An 18437-nucleotide genomic window follows, 5' to 3' on the forward strand; every position below is an offset into this window, starting at 1 on the left:
AGCCCTCAACTGTCATCACCAACATGAAGGATGGCTGCTCTTCCATGCCCTCCCCAGTGTGTTTGCCGTGCCCATCGCTGGGTCACGGTCTAAGCCACGCAGTGCACACCTGGACTCTCAGGTGCTGGCCACCCTTACCTGACTGCACTCCCTCCATATAGGCCAGCCAGCTCTCTCATATCTGACTCTACACTCAGGATTAGGGTGCTAACACAGTCTCAACGCAAGACCAAAGCAGAAGCCCTGCCCCAAACCCACAAAACGCAGAAACACACTTGTCCCACCTGCATGAAGGGCTCTCTCACTCTCCCTCAGTCCTCATTGGCTCATTTCAGGACTGACACAGAACCACATGGGTGTCTGCACCTGTCTGTGACAGCTGTCCACATGTTTCTTCATGATGGGCAGCTTCCCTCCTTGGCTGACCAACCCTTTTCCCAACATTCTCTCTGAACTTCTCATGGTAGCTAGGTAGGGCCCATGTAACCAACCTTTCAAACGTGCCTCCATTCACTTACATGCAGCCATCTTCCTTCTCTTTTCATTTTTGCCTCCAATCAACTATGCTAGAAGCAACAACTGCTTGGTTACATGCTCTTCATTTACCTCTGAAACTTCTTGAGCTTGTATTTTCCCTGGAATACTTCAGGATCTAAGGCGGTGCTGTGTGTGGCAAATATTCAAGTGTGCCCAGACTGCAGAACCCATTAGCATGAGCTGGAACTGGGGACAGGCTGGACTGAACCAGGCTGCAGCAACCACTGGTGGATGCCAGGGTGAGGTAAGCCATAATAGTCAGGGCAGGTGGGTGCTGGGGCATGAACCCCAGGTGCAGGGGTTCAGTAGGGCCTGGGTTGCCCAGCCAGAGTCACTGGCCCAATGTGAGATGGGTGCTGGGTCCATGAGCCCAGGGGGTAGGGGGTTTGGCAGGGCTGGGTTGCCTGGCCCAGGTCCTTGACCCATCAATGTGGTGGGTGCCGGATCCGTGTGCCCCAAGGGCAGGGGTTCTGGTGGGGCCCAGGTTGCCTAGCCCAGGTCCTTGGCCTGCCCTCATGGCAGGGGCCTGGTCCATGTGCACCAGGGGAAGGGATCTGGCAGGACCCAGGTTACCTGATCCAGGTCCTTGACCTCCCTGTGTGGTGGGGGCTGGGTGCATGAGCCCCAGAGATTGGGGGTCCAGTGGGGTCCATGTCACCTCACTCAGGTCCTTAGCCTATCTGCATAGTAGATGTCAGATCTGTGAGCTTTGAGGGCAGGGGGTCCGGCAGGACCCAGGTTTTCTAGCCTAAGTCCTTGGCCTCCCTGTGCAGTGAATGCCAGATTCATGAACCCTGGGGTTGGGGGTCCAGTGGGACCCTGGTCACCTGGCCTGGGTCCTTAGCCTGCCTGTGCAGTAACAGATCCAGGCAAATTTGATCTGGGTACACGGGTGATTGGACTGACCATATGACAGCCACTGGGAGTTCCCGGACCAGGTCAGGCTCAATGCTTGAGGCCCTGGACCCAGGCCAGTGCTGCCAGGCAGTGGGCAAATCCTGGGCTTGTCTAGGCTTGAGAGATTTATTCCTCCACAGTAATTACACTGTGAAGGGATCTCGGGCAGCTCTGAGTATGAGCAGGTCCCTGGTTCCATCTACTGCCACTATCTTGATGGGAGGGGCCCAGGTGAGTTCAATCTGGACGGAGTGGGGGCAGCATGGGTGCACAGACCTCCTGGCTGTGTGGCAGCTGCTGGGAGGACCAGGGCCAGGTGGCCCGGGCTACAACAGTGCCAGACAAGATCCATGGGCTTCCTGGCAATGCACTCTGGGATCTTGAAGGGTGGGCTTACAGGGAGTCTGAGAGATGGCACATGTAGGCATTACCAAGGATCATACGGTCAAGTCCAGGTGAGGAATGACTTCTCTGGAACTTCCATGGACAAGACCACTCTATTTGAAAGGCTACAACATGGAACTCACCAGAGTGTGTCAGAAAAGGGAACAGGTTCTATAAGGCTGGGCCATGAATCCAACAAATACATGAGTGAATCAGGTCTGGGTTAGAAGCTGTGGGGGAGTATTTGGGCTCACCCACGTGGAACAGCAATCTCCGTTAGCAAGCACAAGAACTGTGGCTGGGAACAGGCCTGGTTAGGGAGTTAACGGGACGCCCCAGCTGGGCTAGAATACCCATCAGTGAATGTGAGTGCCAGAACTGGTGTAATGTCCTGGGCTGAACATGGTTGCAATCTCCCTTGGCACAGATGGGGCCTGGGTCTGGGAAGGACCAGGCTGGGCTAGATTCCAGCATTCACTGGTGCTCATGAGAGTCACGGTAGGTATAGAGCAGACTGGACTAGGTCTCGATTCCTGCTGAACCATGTGAGAGCTGTGTCTGGGTACAGACCAAGTGTGGATAGACTGCAACACCCAACAGTAAGATCTGGAAAGAGTATGGGCCAATTGGACAAGAATGCCATTCCTCCCAGAACAACAGGTGGACAAAGTCAACCTGGGCCAGGGACCCACTTGCACGTGCAAGATCTGCCACTGGGAGGAGACCGGAGAGAGAAGTTTAGTGAAATTCTTTGTCAGTTTGCAGTCCCTGCAGATATGCATAAGAACCAAGGCAAGGAGCAGCTCAAACCAGATCAAGTTACAGTACCTGCAGGCATGTGGGTCAGGTCAGGGAGTGGGCCAGGCCAGGCCAGTTCCTAATATTCACTAGCAGATCCGAGATCCAGGATTCGGTCTGGGAGGGGATGAGTTGGGCTGCATCATCAGCAAGTTCATACTTGAGCTTGGACTGGGGGCTACTTGGGAAAGCTAGGCTGTAGCACCAAATTCATTGAAATACAAATCTGTGCTATAGAGAGACAAGGAGCAAATAGGAGCTGGAATAATGGAGTAAGAGGCCTTCCTACGAGGCTCGTGGTGCGAAGAAGGCAGGAGGCAGGAAGATGTCCCTGGGAGCAGGCAGCTGCAACCAGTTCTGCAGTTTTCACAGACTCCTCCAGACTAGGCCTCTGCAGAAGTGAGAGGCTGTGCCCTTTGACACCACCCCACCACCCCACCACCCCGTGGAGTGAGAGGCTGTGCCCTCCGACACCACCCCACCTTCCCATGGAGTGGGAGGCTGTGCCCTCCAACACCACCCTACCTCCCCGTGGAGTGACAGGCTGTGCCCTTTGACACTACCCCACCCACCTCATGGAGTGAGACTGTGCCCTCTGACACCACCCCACCTCCCTGTGGAGTGAGACTGTGTCCTCCAACACTCCCCTGTCCCAGTGGAGTGAGAGACTGACACCAGGACAAGGTGAAGCAAGTGCAGTATCTTTCGCAGCTCCCAGTCATGCCCATGTTTTATGCTCAGCCTGGGCTTGCCAACAAGCTTTGTCAAGTGCCCATCCCCACCAACCCTGGTAGGAGACAAACACCTCCACAGCCCAGGAAGCATGGGTTTGGTCAGAGAACAGAACCTGGAAAGTCAACAGTGGAGGTCGTGCTGCTGTGGTCCTCTGGAGGAGAGCCCCACGGGTGTGTTAGCTTCCTGCTGAGCGTGGGTCCCTGCTCCCAGGGCGTCCTTCACCAAAAACCTGATCATTGTTCTACCAGGTGACAAAGGCACCCACATGGTCACCAGAGTGCCGATCATTCTCCAAACTGCCGAAGTCCGCTGCAGGGCACTGGGCCGAGGTGACCCCGGGTAGACAGAGTCCAGCTGATCCATGACAAGGCTGTGACAGGAGCAGACTATCGGAACCTTCACAATCACCTATCAAAGCCAAAGAAACATCCCATTTCCAAGTTCTGTAACTGGAGAAGAAAGGAAAACCCTTTTTATCACGTTCACGTATTTACAGTTCAGCTCGTGTTTGCTTCTTACACATCATGACACCGGTTTAATATAAACCAGTTATTGATGGTTTTTAATGGAAACTTTTCAAACACTGAAAAATGTCCTCAATTCAGCCATGCCAAAGATGTTCTGATCCCAAATATTAAATTTTCAAAACAGCTAACATGTTTGAGGGTAAGGCAGGAGGTAGCTCGAGTCTACAGACAACAGCAACAAAGAGGAAATGTAGAAAAATCCAGAGAAAGCAAAAACTGTTTTTACTTCCTTAAAAAGGCAAGTTTAGAAAGCAACTAGGTCAAAGACAGCCTGTCTGTACCCATGCAGGCCAAAGCCAGGCCAGCGCAGCAGCAGAGGCACGGGGTCAGCACTGCCAGGCCAGCGAGGCTGCAGAGGCACGGGGTCAGCACTGCCAGGCCAGCGAGGCAGAGGCACAAGGTCAGCACTGCCAGGCCAGCGAGGCAGAGGCACGGGGTCAGCACTGCCAGGCCAGCAAGGTAGCAGAGGCACGGGGTCAGCACTGCCAGGCCAGTGAGGCAGAGGCACGAGGTCAGCACTGCCAGGCCAGCGAGGCAGAGGCACGGGGTCAGCACTGCCAGGCCAGCGAGGCTGCAGAGGCACGGGGTCAGCACTGCCAGGCCAGCGAGGCAGAGGCACGGGGTCAGCACTGCCAGCCCAGCGAGGCAGCAGAGGCACGGGGTCAGCACTGCCAGGCCAGCGCAGCAGCAGAGGCACGGGGTCAGCACTGCCAGGCCAGCGAGGCTGCAGAGGCACGGGGTCAGCACTGCCAGGCCAGCGAGGCTGCAGAGGCACGGGGTCAGCACTGCCAGGCCAGCGAGGCAGAGGCACAAGGTCAGCACTGCCAGGCCAGCGAGGCAGAGGCACGGGGTCAGCACTGCCAGGCCAGCGAGGCAGCAGAGGCACGGGGTCAGCACTGCCAGGCCAGCGAGGCTGCAGAGGCAAGGGGTCAGCACTGCCAGGCCAGCGAGGCAGAGGCACAAGGTCAGCACTGCCAGGCCAGCGAGGCAGAGGCACGGGGTCAGCACTGCCTGGGGCCAGCAAGGTAGCAGAGGCACGGGGTCAGCACTGCCAGGCCAGTGAGGCAGAGGCACGAGGTCAGCACTGCCAGGCCAGCGAGGCTGCAGAGGCACGGGGTCAGCACTGCCAGGCCAGCGAGGCTGCAGAAGCACGGGGTCAGCACTGCCAGGCCAGCGAGGCAGAGGCACAGGGTCAGCACTGCCAGCCCAGCGAGGCAGCAGAGGCACGGGGTCAGCACTGCCAGGCCAGCGCAGCAGCAGAGGCACGGGGTCAGCACTGCCAGGCCAGCGCAGCAGCAGAGGCACGGGGTCAGCACTGCCAGGCCAGCGAGGCTGCAGAGGCACGGGGTCAGCACTGCCAGGCCAGCGAGGCAGAGGCACAAGGTCAGCACTGCCAGGCCAGCGAGGCAGAGGCACGGGGTCAGCACTGCCAGGCCAGCACAGCAGCAGAGGCACAGGGTCAGCACTGCCAGGCCAGCGAGGCAGCAGAGGCACGGGGTCAGCACTGCCAGGCCAGCGAGGCTGCAGAGGCACGGGGTCAGCACTGCCAGGCCAGCGCAGCGGCAGAGGTACGGGGTCAGCACTGCCAGGCCAGCGAGGCAGAGGCACGGGGTCAGCACTGCCAGGCCAGCGAGGCAGAGGCACAGGGTCAGCACTGCCTGGGGCCCAGCGACAGCCCACAGCCCATGATGGCAGAAGCCCTCCACAGAACCTCCAGCTAGGGTTTCCCTGACCATGACTCCCTCTCCCTTCTCCATAAATGTGACCATACATTAACAGTGCAAGCTGCACACAGAGCCATGGACCTCAGTCCTGGAATGACCCTGGGAGGGGGTCCTGGGCCAGGTCCCACCCTGCCCAGAGGTAGCCTTACTGACCATTCACGCCCTGGGACTTCTGAGATTCAAAGCCTTCGAAGCACTTGTGTAAAAAGGAATTAAAACACAATGAAATCCATACACTCCAGTGCATGCCACCAGACACTCCCGGCCAGTTCCACATTTCACACTTGCTGGATTCAGCTCCCTTACTGACATGGTGTCAAAAGGGCTAAACAAGAATTCCAACAACGTGTAAAAATGTGACAGGTGTAACCAAGAAGTTCATGAAGATGAAATTGAGGTCATTTTACCTTGATATTTTGAACTCCATGCATAGCTCTCTTGCAATATGCATTTTCTATGTACCGCTGGACTCAAGGAAAGAAACAAGTGCATCTCGGGACACAGGCAGGGGTGGGACTTGATCCAGACCTCCTTTCTGAACAGGTGAGGCCCAGGCCACTTGCCCACCAGCTGCCGGGCCCCAAGGATACAAGCCAGTGTCAGGGATGAAACGGCTGATCACCAAGCCTTGCGGTCGGCGGGTGTGGGCAGCTCTTGTCACGGACACAGGCTCATTTACTCGCCTTTTCAGTTTCCAACATACACCAGAAGCTGTGCTCAGTGCAAACACACCGCCCAGCTTCATCTTAAAGGCATCTACCCCACCTTCTCAGCATCACTAAGATAATGCTTTCCATCTGTCGCAAGCATCCCCCTCTGCCTTCCAGGATGAGCCCACTGGCCCCTCCATGTCATCGATCTGCACATGCTCTGACTGTGACATTCCTTAACTGTAGTGCTGGGGAGCACAGAGGAGTGGGAGGTCCTCTTCCCTGTTGGCTCCTGTCTTACATGCTCTGGGATTTGCTTTCTTGCCTTCTGTCTTCAACTTTAACCAAGGTTCACCACATGGTTCATGGATATTTCTGTCTTAGCTCAAACATATGTAGTCAAAGAATTAGAAATTACTTCAACTATAAATGGAAAGTATCTAGATTTTTCTCACCAGTAAAGACTATTTCTTAAGCTTTCCCTGCACTGAATTAAAACTGGCATGTAAGCTTCAATTTTGGGAAATTTCAGCAGGATCAGGCCTGACAAGCAACTATTGCTGTGTGCTATGGTGACACTCTACCCATATGATGGGACAGTACCTGGGCAGCTGACGGGTTGAAGGCCACTCCTGTGACTGTGTCCGTGTGCCCTGACAGGCGATGGGAAAAAGTGCTTGAGCCCATGTCATACATGTATGCCTGAGAGACAAGATACAAGGAACAGAGTCAATAACCCATGTGAGATTTGAGTCCCAGCTACTTCACTTCCCATCCAGTTCCCTGTCAGTGGTCTGGGAGAGCAGCAGAGGACGACCCAAGGCCTTGGAACCCTCCACTTCCCATCCAGCTCCCTGCTTGTGGCCTGGGAGAGCAGCAAAGGACGACCCAAGGCCTTGGGACTCTCCACTTCTCATCCAGCTCCCTGCTTGTGGCCTGGGAGAGCAGCAAAGGACGACCCAAGGCCTTGGGACCCTCCACTTCCCATCCAGCTCCCTGCTTGTGGCCTGGGAGAGCAGCAGAGGATGGGCCTTGGGAGACTGCACCCATGCAGGAGACCTGGAAGAAGCTGCTGGCTCCTCACCAGCTCATCTTTGGTCATTGTGGCCATATGGGCAATGAAACAGGATGAAAGATTTTCCTCTATCTCTCCTTCTCTACATATATTTTTACTTTTCAAGTAAGAAGTAAATATTAGCAAAAGCATGTCTTTAAAAAGTTGTAATATCTTGATGAGTACACATCACACTTGCTGATCCCTACCATGAGCTTCCATCATGTCCTCAAAGTAGCTGACCATGCTACATACTATCTATACACACGTGCACACAGATGCTACCTATACATATGTGTACACACACCACCTATACATACTTGTACAGACATACCACCCATACACATGCGTACATACGTACACAATACTACCTATACACATGTGTACACACACACACATACTCATTTTAGCGCTTACTTTAAGGACAGTAAGGGAATTCTGTATTCCAACTTCAGTGTTCCACAGCGAGTGAAATAAACCAAGGTTATATTGTCCAGAATCTTGAGAGAACTGCATGTCCTATACTTTGCTTCCCAGCTGAGTAATCCAGTACTCCCTAATTTTTCTCCCTAAGTACTGGTAAGACGACGGTTCTCTGATAACACTGCCATCTGGCAGTGTTCTCTCTGGCTCTGACTTTAGGACAAGACTCCAGTGTTGACACAACACCCTGACAGGGCCCAGTTTGAGTTCCTCATCTGACAACGCAGGGCACAGGGCAAGGGCACCCCCATTTGCCAATGGCTATGGCAGGTAGGGAAGCCTGGTGGCAGAAGAGCCTTGAGGCTGTGCTGCTGCCCACAAGCCACAATCTTAGCCAAGAATGAGTCCTTCAGTTTGGGATGTGGCCAATGACTGTTCACACCGGGGCAGTAGTTCTAAAGCAGAAGATTCAGTGACATCAGAGATTTCAAACAAGAATCCATCCAGGAATCGTGCAGCTAAACAACTGAAAGTAAACACAGTCGAGAGTGGAGCTGGTGTAGCGCCACCCCCAGTGCCAGCCTCCACCCCCAGTGCCAGCTTCCCATGTGAGTGCTGGTTCAAGTCCCAGCTGCACCACTTCCAATCCAGGTCCCTGCTAATGCGCCTGGGAAAGCCACAGATGATGATGACTCAAGTGCTTGGGCCCTGAACCATGTACATATGACAAGCAGCTATGGAAGAGACCTGGAAGAAGCTCCCAGCACCTGGCTCTGGCCTGGCCCAGCACAGGCCATTTTGGCCATCTGGGGAAGGAACTAGTGCATAAGAGATAATAATTCTCATTCATACTCTCTCTCCTCTCTCTCTCTCTCTCTCTCTCTCTCTCTCTCTCTCTCTCTCTCTCTCTCTAGCACTTTCAAATAAAATAAATTAAAAATTAAAAATCCAGTTGAGACCCTTCATTGCAGAACTGATCAAGCAAAAGAAAAAGAACAGAAGTCTTTTGAAACAACCCAGACAAGGAGCAAGAGGAAAAGGCAGCGGTGGAGAGCAGCTGAGAAAAGATGGGAAAATATAGAAAGATCCCAGCATTGTGGCCTGAGTGCCAGCAACCCAGAGGGTGCCAGTTCAAATCCTAGCTGCTCCCATTCTGATGCATCTCTTTGCAGGAGCATCTATGAAAGCAGCAAAAATGGGCGGCTGCCATCCATGTGGGAGACAGATGAAACCCCTGCTCGCGCCCACACCATTGTAGTCATCTGGGGAGCACTGCGCATGCAGTGAGAATGAACTCACTTCAGGACAGGGGAGGACCGCACTGTCTGAGGAGAGGGAGCACAGTCATTTCAGGACACAGCGAGGACTGCACTGCCTGAGGAGTGGGAGCACAGTCACTTCAAGACACAGGGAGGACCGCACTGCCTGAGGAGTGAGAGCACAGTCACTTCAGGACACGGGGAGGACCACACTGCCTGAGGAGTGAGAGCACAGTCACTTCAGGACACAGGGAGGACCACACTGCCTGAGGAGTGAGAGCACAGTCATTTCAGGACACAGGGAGGACCGCACTGCCTGAGGAGAGGGAGCACAGTCACTTCAGGACACAGGGAGGACCGCACTGCCTGAGGAGTGGGAGGACAATCACTTCAGGACAGGGGAGGACCGCACTGCCTGAGGAGTGGGAGCAAAGTCACTTCAGGATACAGGGAGGACCGCACTGCCTGAGGACTGTACTGCCTGAGGAGTGGGAGCACAGTCACTTCAGGACACAGCGAGGACCACACTGCCTGAGGAGTGGGAGGACAATCACTTCAGGACATGGGGAGGACCGCACTGCCTGAGGAGTGGGAGCACAGTCACTTCAGGACACAGGGAGGACTGCACTGCCTGAGGAGAGGGAGCACAGTCACTTCAGGACACAGGGAGGACCGCACTGCCTGAGGAGGGGGAGCACAGTCACTTCAGGACACAGGGAGGACCGCACTGCCTGAGGACTGCACTGCCTGAGGAGTGAGAGCACGGTCTTGCAGGTGCGGGCACAGACAAGGGTAGGAATGACCTCAGGACAGGCAGGAGGGACTCGGGAAGAATGCCACGATTCCGTTACAATTCTCACTCTGGCTATGACTTGCTGTGCATGTAAATGAGGTTTCTTGCCTGTATTAACAGTTACAAAGTGGGATTTTTCTTGTGTTTCTTAGGTCTGATGTCAGAATACTCCACTCACTGAAGACAGCGTGGAAAGACAGGGATATTTTACAGCAGATCAGCTTCCATTATACAATTACCTGATACTCATTAGGTCCCCCCACTAATTCTTAGTGAGAATTAAGTCTTGCTTTTCATTTGTATAGAATCTTAAAAGGATTCATGTGTGTTATGGGAAACAGTGCCCTGGGTTTCTGAAGGTGGCTGGAAAAGTCCTACAAGCAGCAGGTTTGCACATGGAGCCACAGCAAGTCTTCCATGGCTCGGAGCTTCTGCAGGGTCCCTAAAACCTGAACCTCATGCACACCACAAGGTCCATATCCTGGAAGCCTTGGAACTTCCTCCAGGCTCAGCAGCTCCCGAAGAAGGAGACGTACTGCATGCTACACAGCAGGACAGCACTGAGTAACTGCAAATTCCCCCAGAGTTCACCAGGAAGAGAAAGTGCACGATGTTCCTTCGATCCAATCAGAGAAGCTAGAAACTAAAATGCCAACCATTCAAAGGCAATGGAATCAAGACCCTGGAGCCAAGCTGAAGCCACCGTGGGTTAGCATGGCCTAAAAAAAGGAGTGAGAAGAAAGCGGTTTTGTTTTGTCTTCCCCCAGGAGATTCTCCCTGCAGTCCTCCATCTCCTCACGCTGCAGTCCTCCATGTCCTCACCCTGCTGTCCTCCATGTCCTCACCCTGCAGTGCTCCATCTCCTCTCCCTGCAGTCCTCCATGTCCTCTCCCTGCAGTCCTCCATCTCCTCTCCCTGCAGTCCTCCATGTCCTCACCCTGCTGTCCTCCATGTCCTCACCCTGCAGTCCTCCATCTCCTCTCACTGCAGTCGTCCATGTCCTCTCCCTGCAGTGCTCCATCTCCTCTCACTGCAGTCCTCCATGTCCTCACCCTGCAGTGCTCCATGTCCTCTCCCTGCAGTGCTCCATCTCCTCTCCCTGCAGTCCTCCATCTCCTCTCCCTGCAGTCCTCCATGTCCTCTGCCTGCAGTCCTCCATCTCCTCTCCCTGCAGTCCTCCATGTCCTCTCCCTGCAGTGCTCCATGTCCTCTCCCTGCTGTCCTCCATGTCCTCTCCCTGCAGTCCTCCATCTCCTCCCCCTGCAGTCCTCCATCTCCTCTCCCTGCTGTCCTCCATGTCCTCTCCTGCTGTCCTCCATCTCCCTGCAGTCCTCCATCTCCTCTCCCTGCAGTCCTCCATGTCCTCTCCCTGCAGTGCTCCATCTCCTCTCCCTGCTGTCCTCCATCTCCTCTCACTGCAGTGCTCCATGTCCTCTCCCTGCTGTCCTCCATCTCCTCTCCCTGCAGTCCTCCATCTCCTCTCCCTGCAGTCCTCCATGTCCTCTCCTGCAGTGCTCCATCTCCTCTCACTGCAGTCCTCCATGTCCTCTCCCTGCAGTCCTCCATGTCCTCTCCTGCTGTCCTCCATCTCCTCCCCCTGCAGTCCTCCATGTCCTCTCCCTGCTGTCCTCCATCTCCTCTCCCTGCATTCCTCCATGTCCTCTCCCTGCAGTCCTCCATCTCCTCTCCCTGCAGTCCTCCATGTCCTCTGCCTGCAGTCCTCCATCTCCTCTCCCTGCAGTCCTCCATGTCCTCTCCCTGCAGTCCTCCATCTCCTCTCCCTGCAGTCCTCCATCTCCTCTCCCTGCAGTCCTCCATCTCCTCTCCCTGCTGTCCTCCATCTCCTCTCCCTGCAGTCCTCCATCTCCTCTCCCTGCTGTCCTCCATGTCCTCTCCCTGCAGTCCTCCATGTCCTCTCCCTGCTGTCCTCCATGTCCTCTCCCTGCTGTCCTCCATCTCCTCTCCCTGCAGTCCTCCATCTCCTCTCACTGCAGTCCTCCATCTCCTCTCCCTGCTGTCCTCCATCTCCTCTCCCTGCTGTCCTCCATGTCCTCTCCCTGCAGTCCTCCATGTCCTCTCCCTGCTGTCCTCCATGTCCTCTCCCTGCTGTCCTCCATCTCCTCTCCCTGCAGTCCTCCATGTCCTCTCCCTGCGGTCCTCCATGTCCTCTCCCTGCTGTCCTCCATGTCCTCTCCCTGCAGTCCTCCATCTCCTCTCCCTGCAGTCCTCCATCTCCTCTCCCTGCAGTCCTCCATGTCCTCTCCCTGCGGTCCTCCATGTCCTCTCCCTGCAGTGCTCCATGTCCTCTCCCTGCAGTCCTCCTTGTCCTCTCCCTGCAGTCCTCCATGTCCTTTTGCCAGCAGCTCCCATGTGCCTCCACCTGGAGCACACAGGAAGCCAGAAGTGACCCAGTCTGTCAAGGTGAGCGATGTTGTCACCAGGGAACTCAACTGACAGGAAGTCATCATTTACTATTCTCATAAAACAACGATGTTTCTAGGAATGATGTATAATATCTGTATATGAATATGCATTACTTATAAAAAGAAATTCCAGGCAAGTCTGAAGTCTTCTAATTTGATGGAGAATGTGTGTTTAGCAAAACTGCATGGACTGAAAAGCTTTCTCCATCAAAAAACAAAAAACAAAAACAAAGAAACTGGTTCTGACTTGTTCAGTTAATTAAACAGGATCTAGCCTGAGCCAGCAAGCTCAATAAGACATTACTTGTTTGAATTCTGCTCACAGAAGAAACAAACAAACAAACAAGGGGAAAAAAAAGCATTTCTGGAGAAGCTTGTGTAGGATAGTTAAGCCACCGAACTTTGCAGAGCAGTTTCTGGGGAGAATGCCCATCATCCCGTTGAAGAAGGACTGGGGCCACTGGAGGCGAGGAGGGGACCTGATGCTGTCATACGCAAAGCTGAGTGTCACCAGCCACCCCAGCAACCATGGTGGAGTTGGGGTTGGAGTCTTAGTTGTTTTTACTGAAATTTTATCTAAATTCTTTTGTAGGACATACCCACATCAAGAAACCAATCTGGGTGATTTCCTTATCTATGCTCAGAAACAACTAAGTGTTACTATAAAACCCCTGAGAAGGGCATGACAGGTTAAGCCACGGACTGAAGGGCCCCATCCCACAAGCATGCTGGTTCCAATCCAGCTCCCTGCTCATGGAGGACAGCCCAAGTGCTTGGGCCCCTGCACCCACATGGGAGACTCCCAACGCAACTTTGGCTCCTGGCTTTGACTATTCCTCTCTCTCTTTTCCTCCATAACTCTGTCTTTGAAATAAACAAAACAAATGTTTGATAAAAAAGAATGACTTGAGAAATCATCTGTACCTCCTACTTTTTTCCCAAAACAGCTCTTGGGAATTTTTTTCTAATTCTTTAATGAAAACTGACCTATATTTATTTCTTCTTCTGAGGAAACTTGTAAAACACAGACTTTTCTACAAACTGCCCATTTTGATGGAGGTTTCATATTAACTATAATCATTAACATTTTATATTCTGGAAAGCAGTCTCATGATCTAATGTTCCCTGATCCATGTTTTCTCTCCTCATCTTTTATTATATATTAAACTTTCACTAATTTTTTTAATTGGTTGGATAAAATTCATTTTGCTTCTGCTTTTCAAAGACAACCAATTATAGGTGGAAGCAATGGTACAGCATTTTAATCCCTTGCCTGTGGCACCGGCATCCCAAATGGGCAATAGTTCAAGCCCCAGCTGTTCTACTTCAGCTCCAGCTCCCAGCCCATGACCTTGGTTCAAGGCCTTGGGACCCTGCACCCATGCAGGAGACTTGGCCACAGGCAGGAAGCTGGATTGGAAGTGGAGGAGCCAGGACATGAACCAGCACTCCCAGAGCATACAAGGCAAGGATTTAGCCACAGGACTACTGCCCAGGGCCCAATCCGGTCATTTTTGTGAGGACAGGTGGGTCCCCTTCAGCTTTGTTTCAGTTCTTCACTGGATGTGTGTGTGTATTGTGTGTATAAAACAGGCAGAGGAGGGTCCATTACAAATACATGTGTGTGACACATGAAAAGAGGGTCTATCACAGATACACATGTGTGACACGTGAAGAGGAGGGTCTATCACAGATACATGTGTGTGACACAAGAAGAGGAAGGTCCATTGCAGATACACATGTGTGACATGTGAAGAAGAGGGTCCATCACAAATGCACATATGTGACATGTGAAGAGGAGGGTCCACCACAGATACATGTGTGTGACACATGAAGAGGAGAGGCCATCACAGATGCATGTGTGTGACATGTGCAGGTGGGCGAGGGTCCATCACAGATGCATGTGTGTGACATGTGCAGGTGGGGGAGGGTCCATCACAGATACATGTGTGTGACACATGAAGAGGAGAGGCCATCACAGATGCATGTGTGTGACATGTGCAGGTGGGGGAGGGTCCATCACAGATACATGTGTGTGACACATGAGACATGTGAAGACACAGCAGGGACTTCCTTGGGATGAGCTCACTGTTTGGTGGGAGCTAACTCAGACCACAGCTGAGCTGCTGGTGTTACCATCACAGAATTCACAGAAATCAAGTCCTTTCACGGGAGGGGCCTGCACGTGTCTCTTTGAGACAACTCACAACTGCGGAGGAATGGATGATCAGTGTGTATTGTATGTCATTAGAACACATGTGAACCCTTCACACCTCACATGGCCACACACAAACCCACGTCAAGCAGGTGTCCTGCTGCCGAGAACGTGGAGAGAAAGGTACCCTCCTTCACTGCTGGTTGGAGTACAGACTAGTGCAACCACTATGGAAATCAGTATGGAGAGTAATAACAGATTTGCAAAAAAAAAAAAAAAGACAACAAACAAAAAATTGCCATATGACCCAGTGATCCCACTCCTAGGAATATACATAAAGGAAATAAAAACTGCATATGCAAAAGGGATCTGTAATCCTATATTTATAGTGGCACAATCTACAATAGCAAAGACATGGAAACAATACAGATACCCATTCAGAGAGGAGTGGTTAAAAAAACTGTGGTATATCTACTCCATGCAATATTACTCAACCATTAAAAAGAATGAAATAATAGCATTTGCAACTAGATGGTCCCAACTAGAGATCATCATCCTCAATGAAATAAGTCAAACCCAAAAGGAGAAATACCATATACTCTCTCTAATCTAAGGAAGCCATCATGCAAATTAGGCTTTTGTGCTTTATTTTTGTCAGCCATGCATTGGTTAATCAGTGGCATATTTTTTCAACTCTATGGTGATGTATTTTTTTTTGTCTTGGTTTTATCTTCATGTCTGTTGTCAACCTTGTTTTGTGACTTCTCATTTAAGGGACTATATAGTGATAGAGTAATGGAGACTAGCACATCCAGATGTAAGGATACAATGCAATATGTATCCCTACTTTCAAATCAAAGATGGACTCCAAATGAAACTGTTGGATATAACTAGACAATGGATTGCTGGACTGTCTTGACACTGATTGCTGGTACAGAGTCAAGACAGTCCAGCAATGTCGGGGCACACTTAAACAACAGACTGATGGAATTATAATTTGTTATGAAAAACTATACTATTGTAATAATATGGGAAAATCAGTTGGGAGAGGGAATTGGGGGGGGATCCCAGACTCTATGTAATTATACCATAAAATTCAATATAGAAAAAGCAGGAGTCAACCTCAGAGCCCACATGAGCAAGCCAAGAGCACACTTACATGGCGGTCCTCAGCACCACAGGCCACGAATCGCCCACAAGGGCTGAACGCAATGCCGCAGGGGTAGCAGCGATTTGGGTGTCCTTCAAATCGGCGCACACACCTGGGAGGGCAGAGAGAAGCTTCTGGAAAGAGGCAGACCACACGCTTCACACAAATCAGGTAGAGAATCAGACTGGCTTCTCAGAGCCTGGTGACAGCACCCAACCACAGCCCATCCCGTCTCAGGGAGCTGCAGCGGAAGGATGCCTCATTGCTTCCCATGGGGCCTTGGCACTCAGAACCCGGGGCCTTCCTCCCTTCAAAGCAGAGAGCAGCTCCCTGACTGCCCATTCCAAATGCACAAGCCAGCTGCCTCATGTGTCACTTGTTCTTCGCTGACACTGTCAGCGTGTGCAAGCAGATCAAAGTGAGTGCACCATCCTGTGGCTTCACCCTCTGTGGCCTGGCCACCAGCCTTACCTCAGAGTTCTCAGGTCCCACAGTCTGAGCCCATCACCAATGGCTGTGGTTAGGAAAAGGTCGTATGCCTTGGGCTGCTGGGCAGTGAACAATGACCCCTACAATTGGAAAAGGAAAAACAGGTGCATCTCTAGACTGAACTAGTAAGCACTGAGCCAACAACAGCTCCTCACACCTGAACCCAAGGCAAGCCTCAGCACAAACTGCTCTTACGCCTAAGGATCTCAGAATCACACTCCAGAACGTCCATGGAAACAGTGAGAGGAAGCTCCTGGGCTGCAGTCACTACAGACTGCTGGCCTTAGGACTACACAGTGAAAAACCTGAAGACCAGGATAATAACTACAAAGTCTATTTGCCTAGCACAGATCAAGGTACTAGAGGCCAGGTCAGCCATGAATTTATGAAAGGTCAAATCCTAAAATGTGCAAAGCAGATCCCTTGGGAGAACCACACGTCCCCTGTGTGGGCACCATTCCCAGCCCTGGCCCTGACCTGCTGCTGCTGTCTGAACTGCCAGCATCGCCTGGAAGCCTGAGAAGGTCTGACCAGACCTCCACCCAAATGAGCACCTGGCCCACTCATGCTATAAAGGGTTAACAGGCTACAGGTTCCCACCCCTCCAGGTGAAGAGATTGCCACTTTTAATACAGGACGCCCCCCCCGGAAGCTGCTTTTCCTTCACTGAGGGGCCAATGACCACAGCAACCAGGCACCTGCATGGCCTCCACTCCATCCCAATCTTCTCCTGCTGGGGTCCATGCAGTAGGTGTAGAGTGCATGAAGGTGTGAAGAGAATAGCTCCCTGCTTGGCAGGGCCGGGGGAGCTTCCAGCTGCTGGCAGGGCCCAGTGGATTTCTCTCTGCCCACCTTGACAAGGTCTCACCCCCATTTGCATGGACACTCAAGCACCCCACTAAGAATTCTGTAATGTATTGAGCCATTGTTGTTTGCCCCTGTGGGATGGTTTTTACAATGGATGAGAGCTTGAGAATTAATGTCACTGATAATGTCTTGGTGAGTGGGCCTTTAACAATTTACACACAGGAGCACAATTAAGCCCGTGACATTTCTGGACACCTTATTGTGTGCTAACCATTGCCTCAGAATCTGGCCCAGACATGCAGCACACCTTCTGGGAAAGAGCTTGAAAATATCCTAAATATTAATGCATGTGATGGGAGTGAGGGCTGAAACTGCTATGGCAATAAATATAGTTATTGTTATCTCAAAGGCTAGTCTGTCTTTGCAGTTTCTTTGGAGCATTGAAAATGTAGCTGTTTTGGGCCCGGCAGTGGTTATGGTCCTCGCCTTGCACGCCTGGGATCCCATATGGGTGCCGGTTCTAATCCCAGCGGCCCCACTTCCCATCCAGCTCCCTGCCTGTGGCCTGGGAAAGCAGTCGAGGACGGCCCAAAGCTTTGGAACCCAAGAGGCTCCTGGCTTCGGATCGGCATAGCGTCGGCCGTTGCACTCACTTGGGGAATGAACCATCGCATGGAAGATCTTCCTCTCTGTCTCTCCTCTCTGTATATTCACCTTTCCAATAAAAATAAAATAAATCTTTTAAAAAAAAGAAAATGTAGCTGTTTTAGCCACTTTCATAATTTTTTAACTAAAGGAAGTATAGGGTAATTTTTTTTAACATCAGAGAGATATACTTTTGATTATTGTTTGATTGCTTATGAGGTTGTAGAGCCTGCAGTTGTAGGGGGATTTCATGTTTGAAACTTTTTGTCTTAGATCCTTATGTTTTTTCTCTTTTGATGTATTTCTCCCATTAAGTGATAGATAAGTTGTGAAAATAAAATGTAGGAGGAATGTTTTGCTGATTAGCAGGTAACCATTTGTGCCTTGGCCTTGGAGTTCTGGCTGTCACCTAATGGCCACTTCTGAAGAATGAATAACGGCTTGCTTTAAAGAAACTGATTATAGTAACTTACAGAATTATCTTTAAGAGCACCTGGTTGACCATGAAATAAAACTTAACTGAACATCTGTGCATGCTGTCTTAGTTCTAAAGTTAAAGATAAAAAAACCAAATGTTTGTGCAGAGACTTGTGATGTGTCTAAGTAAATAAAAAGGACAGCTTCTTGAGCAAAAAAGCAGCAAAAAGGCACCAAGTGACAGTGTCTGTGCCTTTCTTTATCGCCAACTCCATGCACCCTTCTCGAGCTCCAAACTCAGCGGGAGCCTGACTCCGGCATTCTCCTTTCTGTCCACTTCTTCACACACCAGCAAAGTAGAAAGTCCCTTCCATCCATCTGTAGGCAAGAAATGTGCAGACAGAGGGCACCGTTCCTTGTTGGCCTGCCACAGCTGCGGAGGGCCAGATGGGAGCTCATGGTGGAGCCCAACGAGCCTAGCACATCCCAACACAAGCAGAGAGATCATCTATGAAGCAGAGTGGGAGGCAATGCAGCATAGACCAAGGGGAAGAAAAACCATGACAACAG

General features: G+C 51.8%; 1 protein-coding gene across 1 annotated transcript in view; it reads right to left on the bottom strand.

The window, feature by feature from the left end:
• Positions 1-18437, bottom strand: part of WDR27 (WD repeat domain 27) — a 164907-nt gene that overhangs the window by 73306 nt on the left and 73164 nt on the right. Inside the window, exons 22-24 of the mRNA XM_040965372.1 lie at positions 15981-16078; positions 15519-15621; positions 6856-6954 (exon numbers count right to left, since the gene is read on the bottom strand). Of these exons, the coding sequence (XP_040821306.1) occupies positions 6856-6954; positions 15519-15621; positions 15981-16078 (300 nt within the window). The remainder of the gene's footprint in view (positions 1-6855; positions 6955-15518; positions 15622-15980; positions 16079-18437) is intronic.

This window comes from Ochotona curzoniae, unplaced genomic scaffold (genome assembly GCF_017591425.1).
Source record: "Ochotona curzoniae isolate NIBS_2020 unplaced genomic scaffold, NIBS_Ocur_1.0 scaffold_3890, whole genome shotgun sequence".
In the NCBI taxonomy this organism is placed as follows: domain Eukaryota; kingdom Metazoa; phylum Chordata; class Mammalia; order Lagomorpha; family Ochotonidae; genus Ochotona; species Ochotona curzoniae.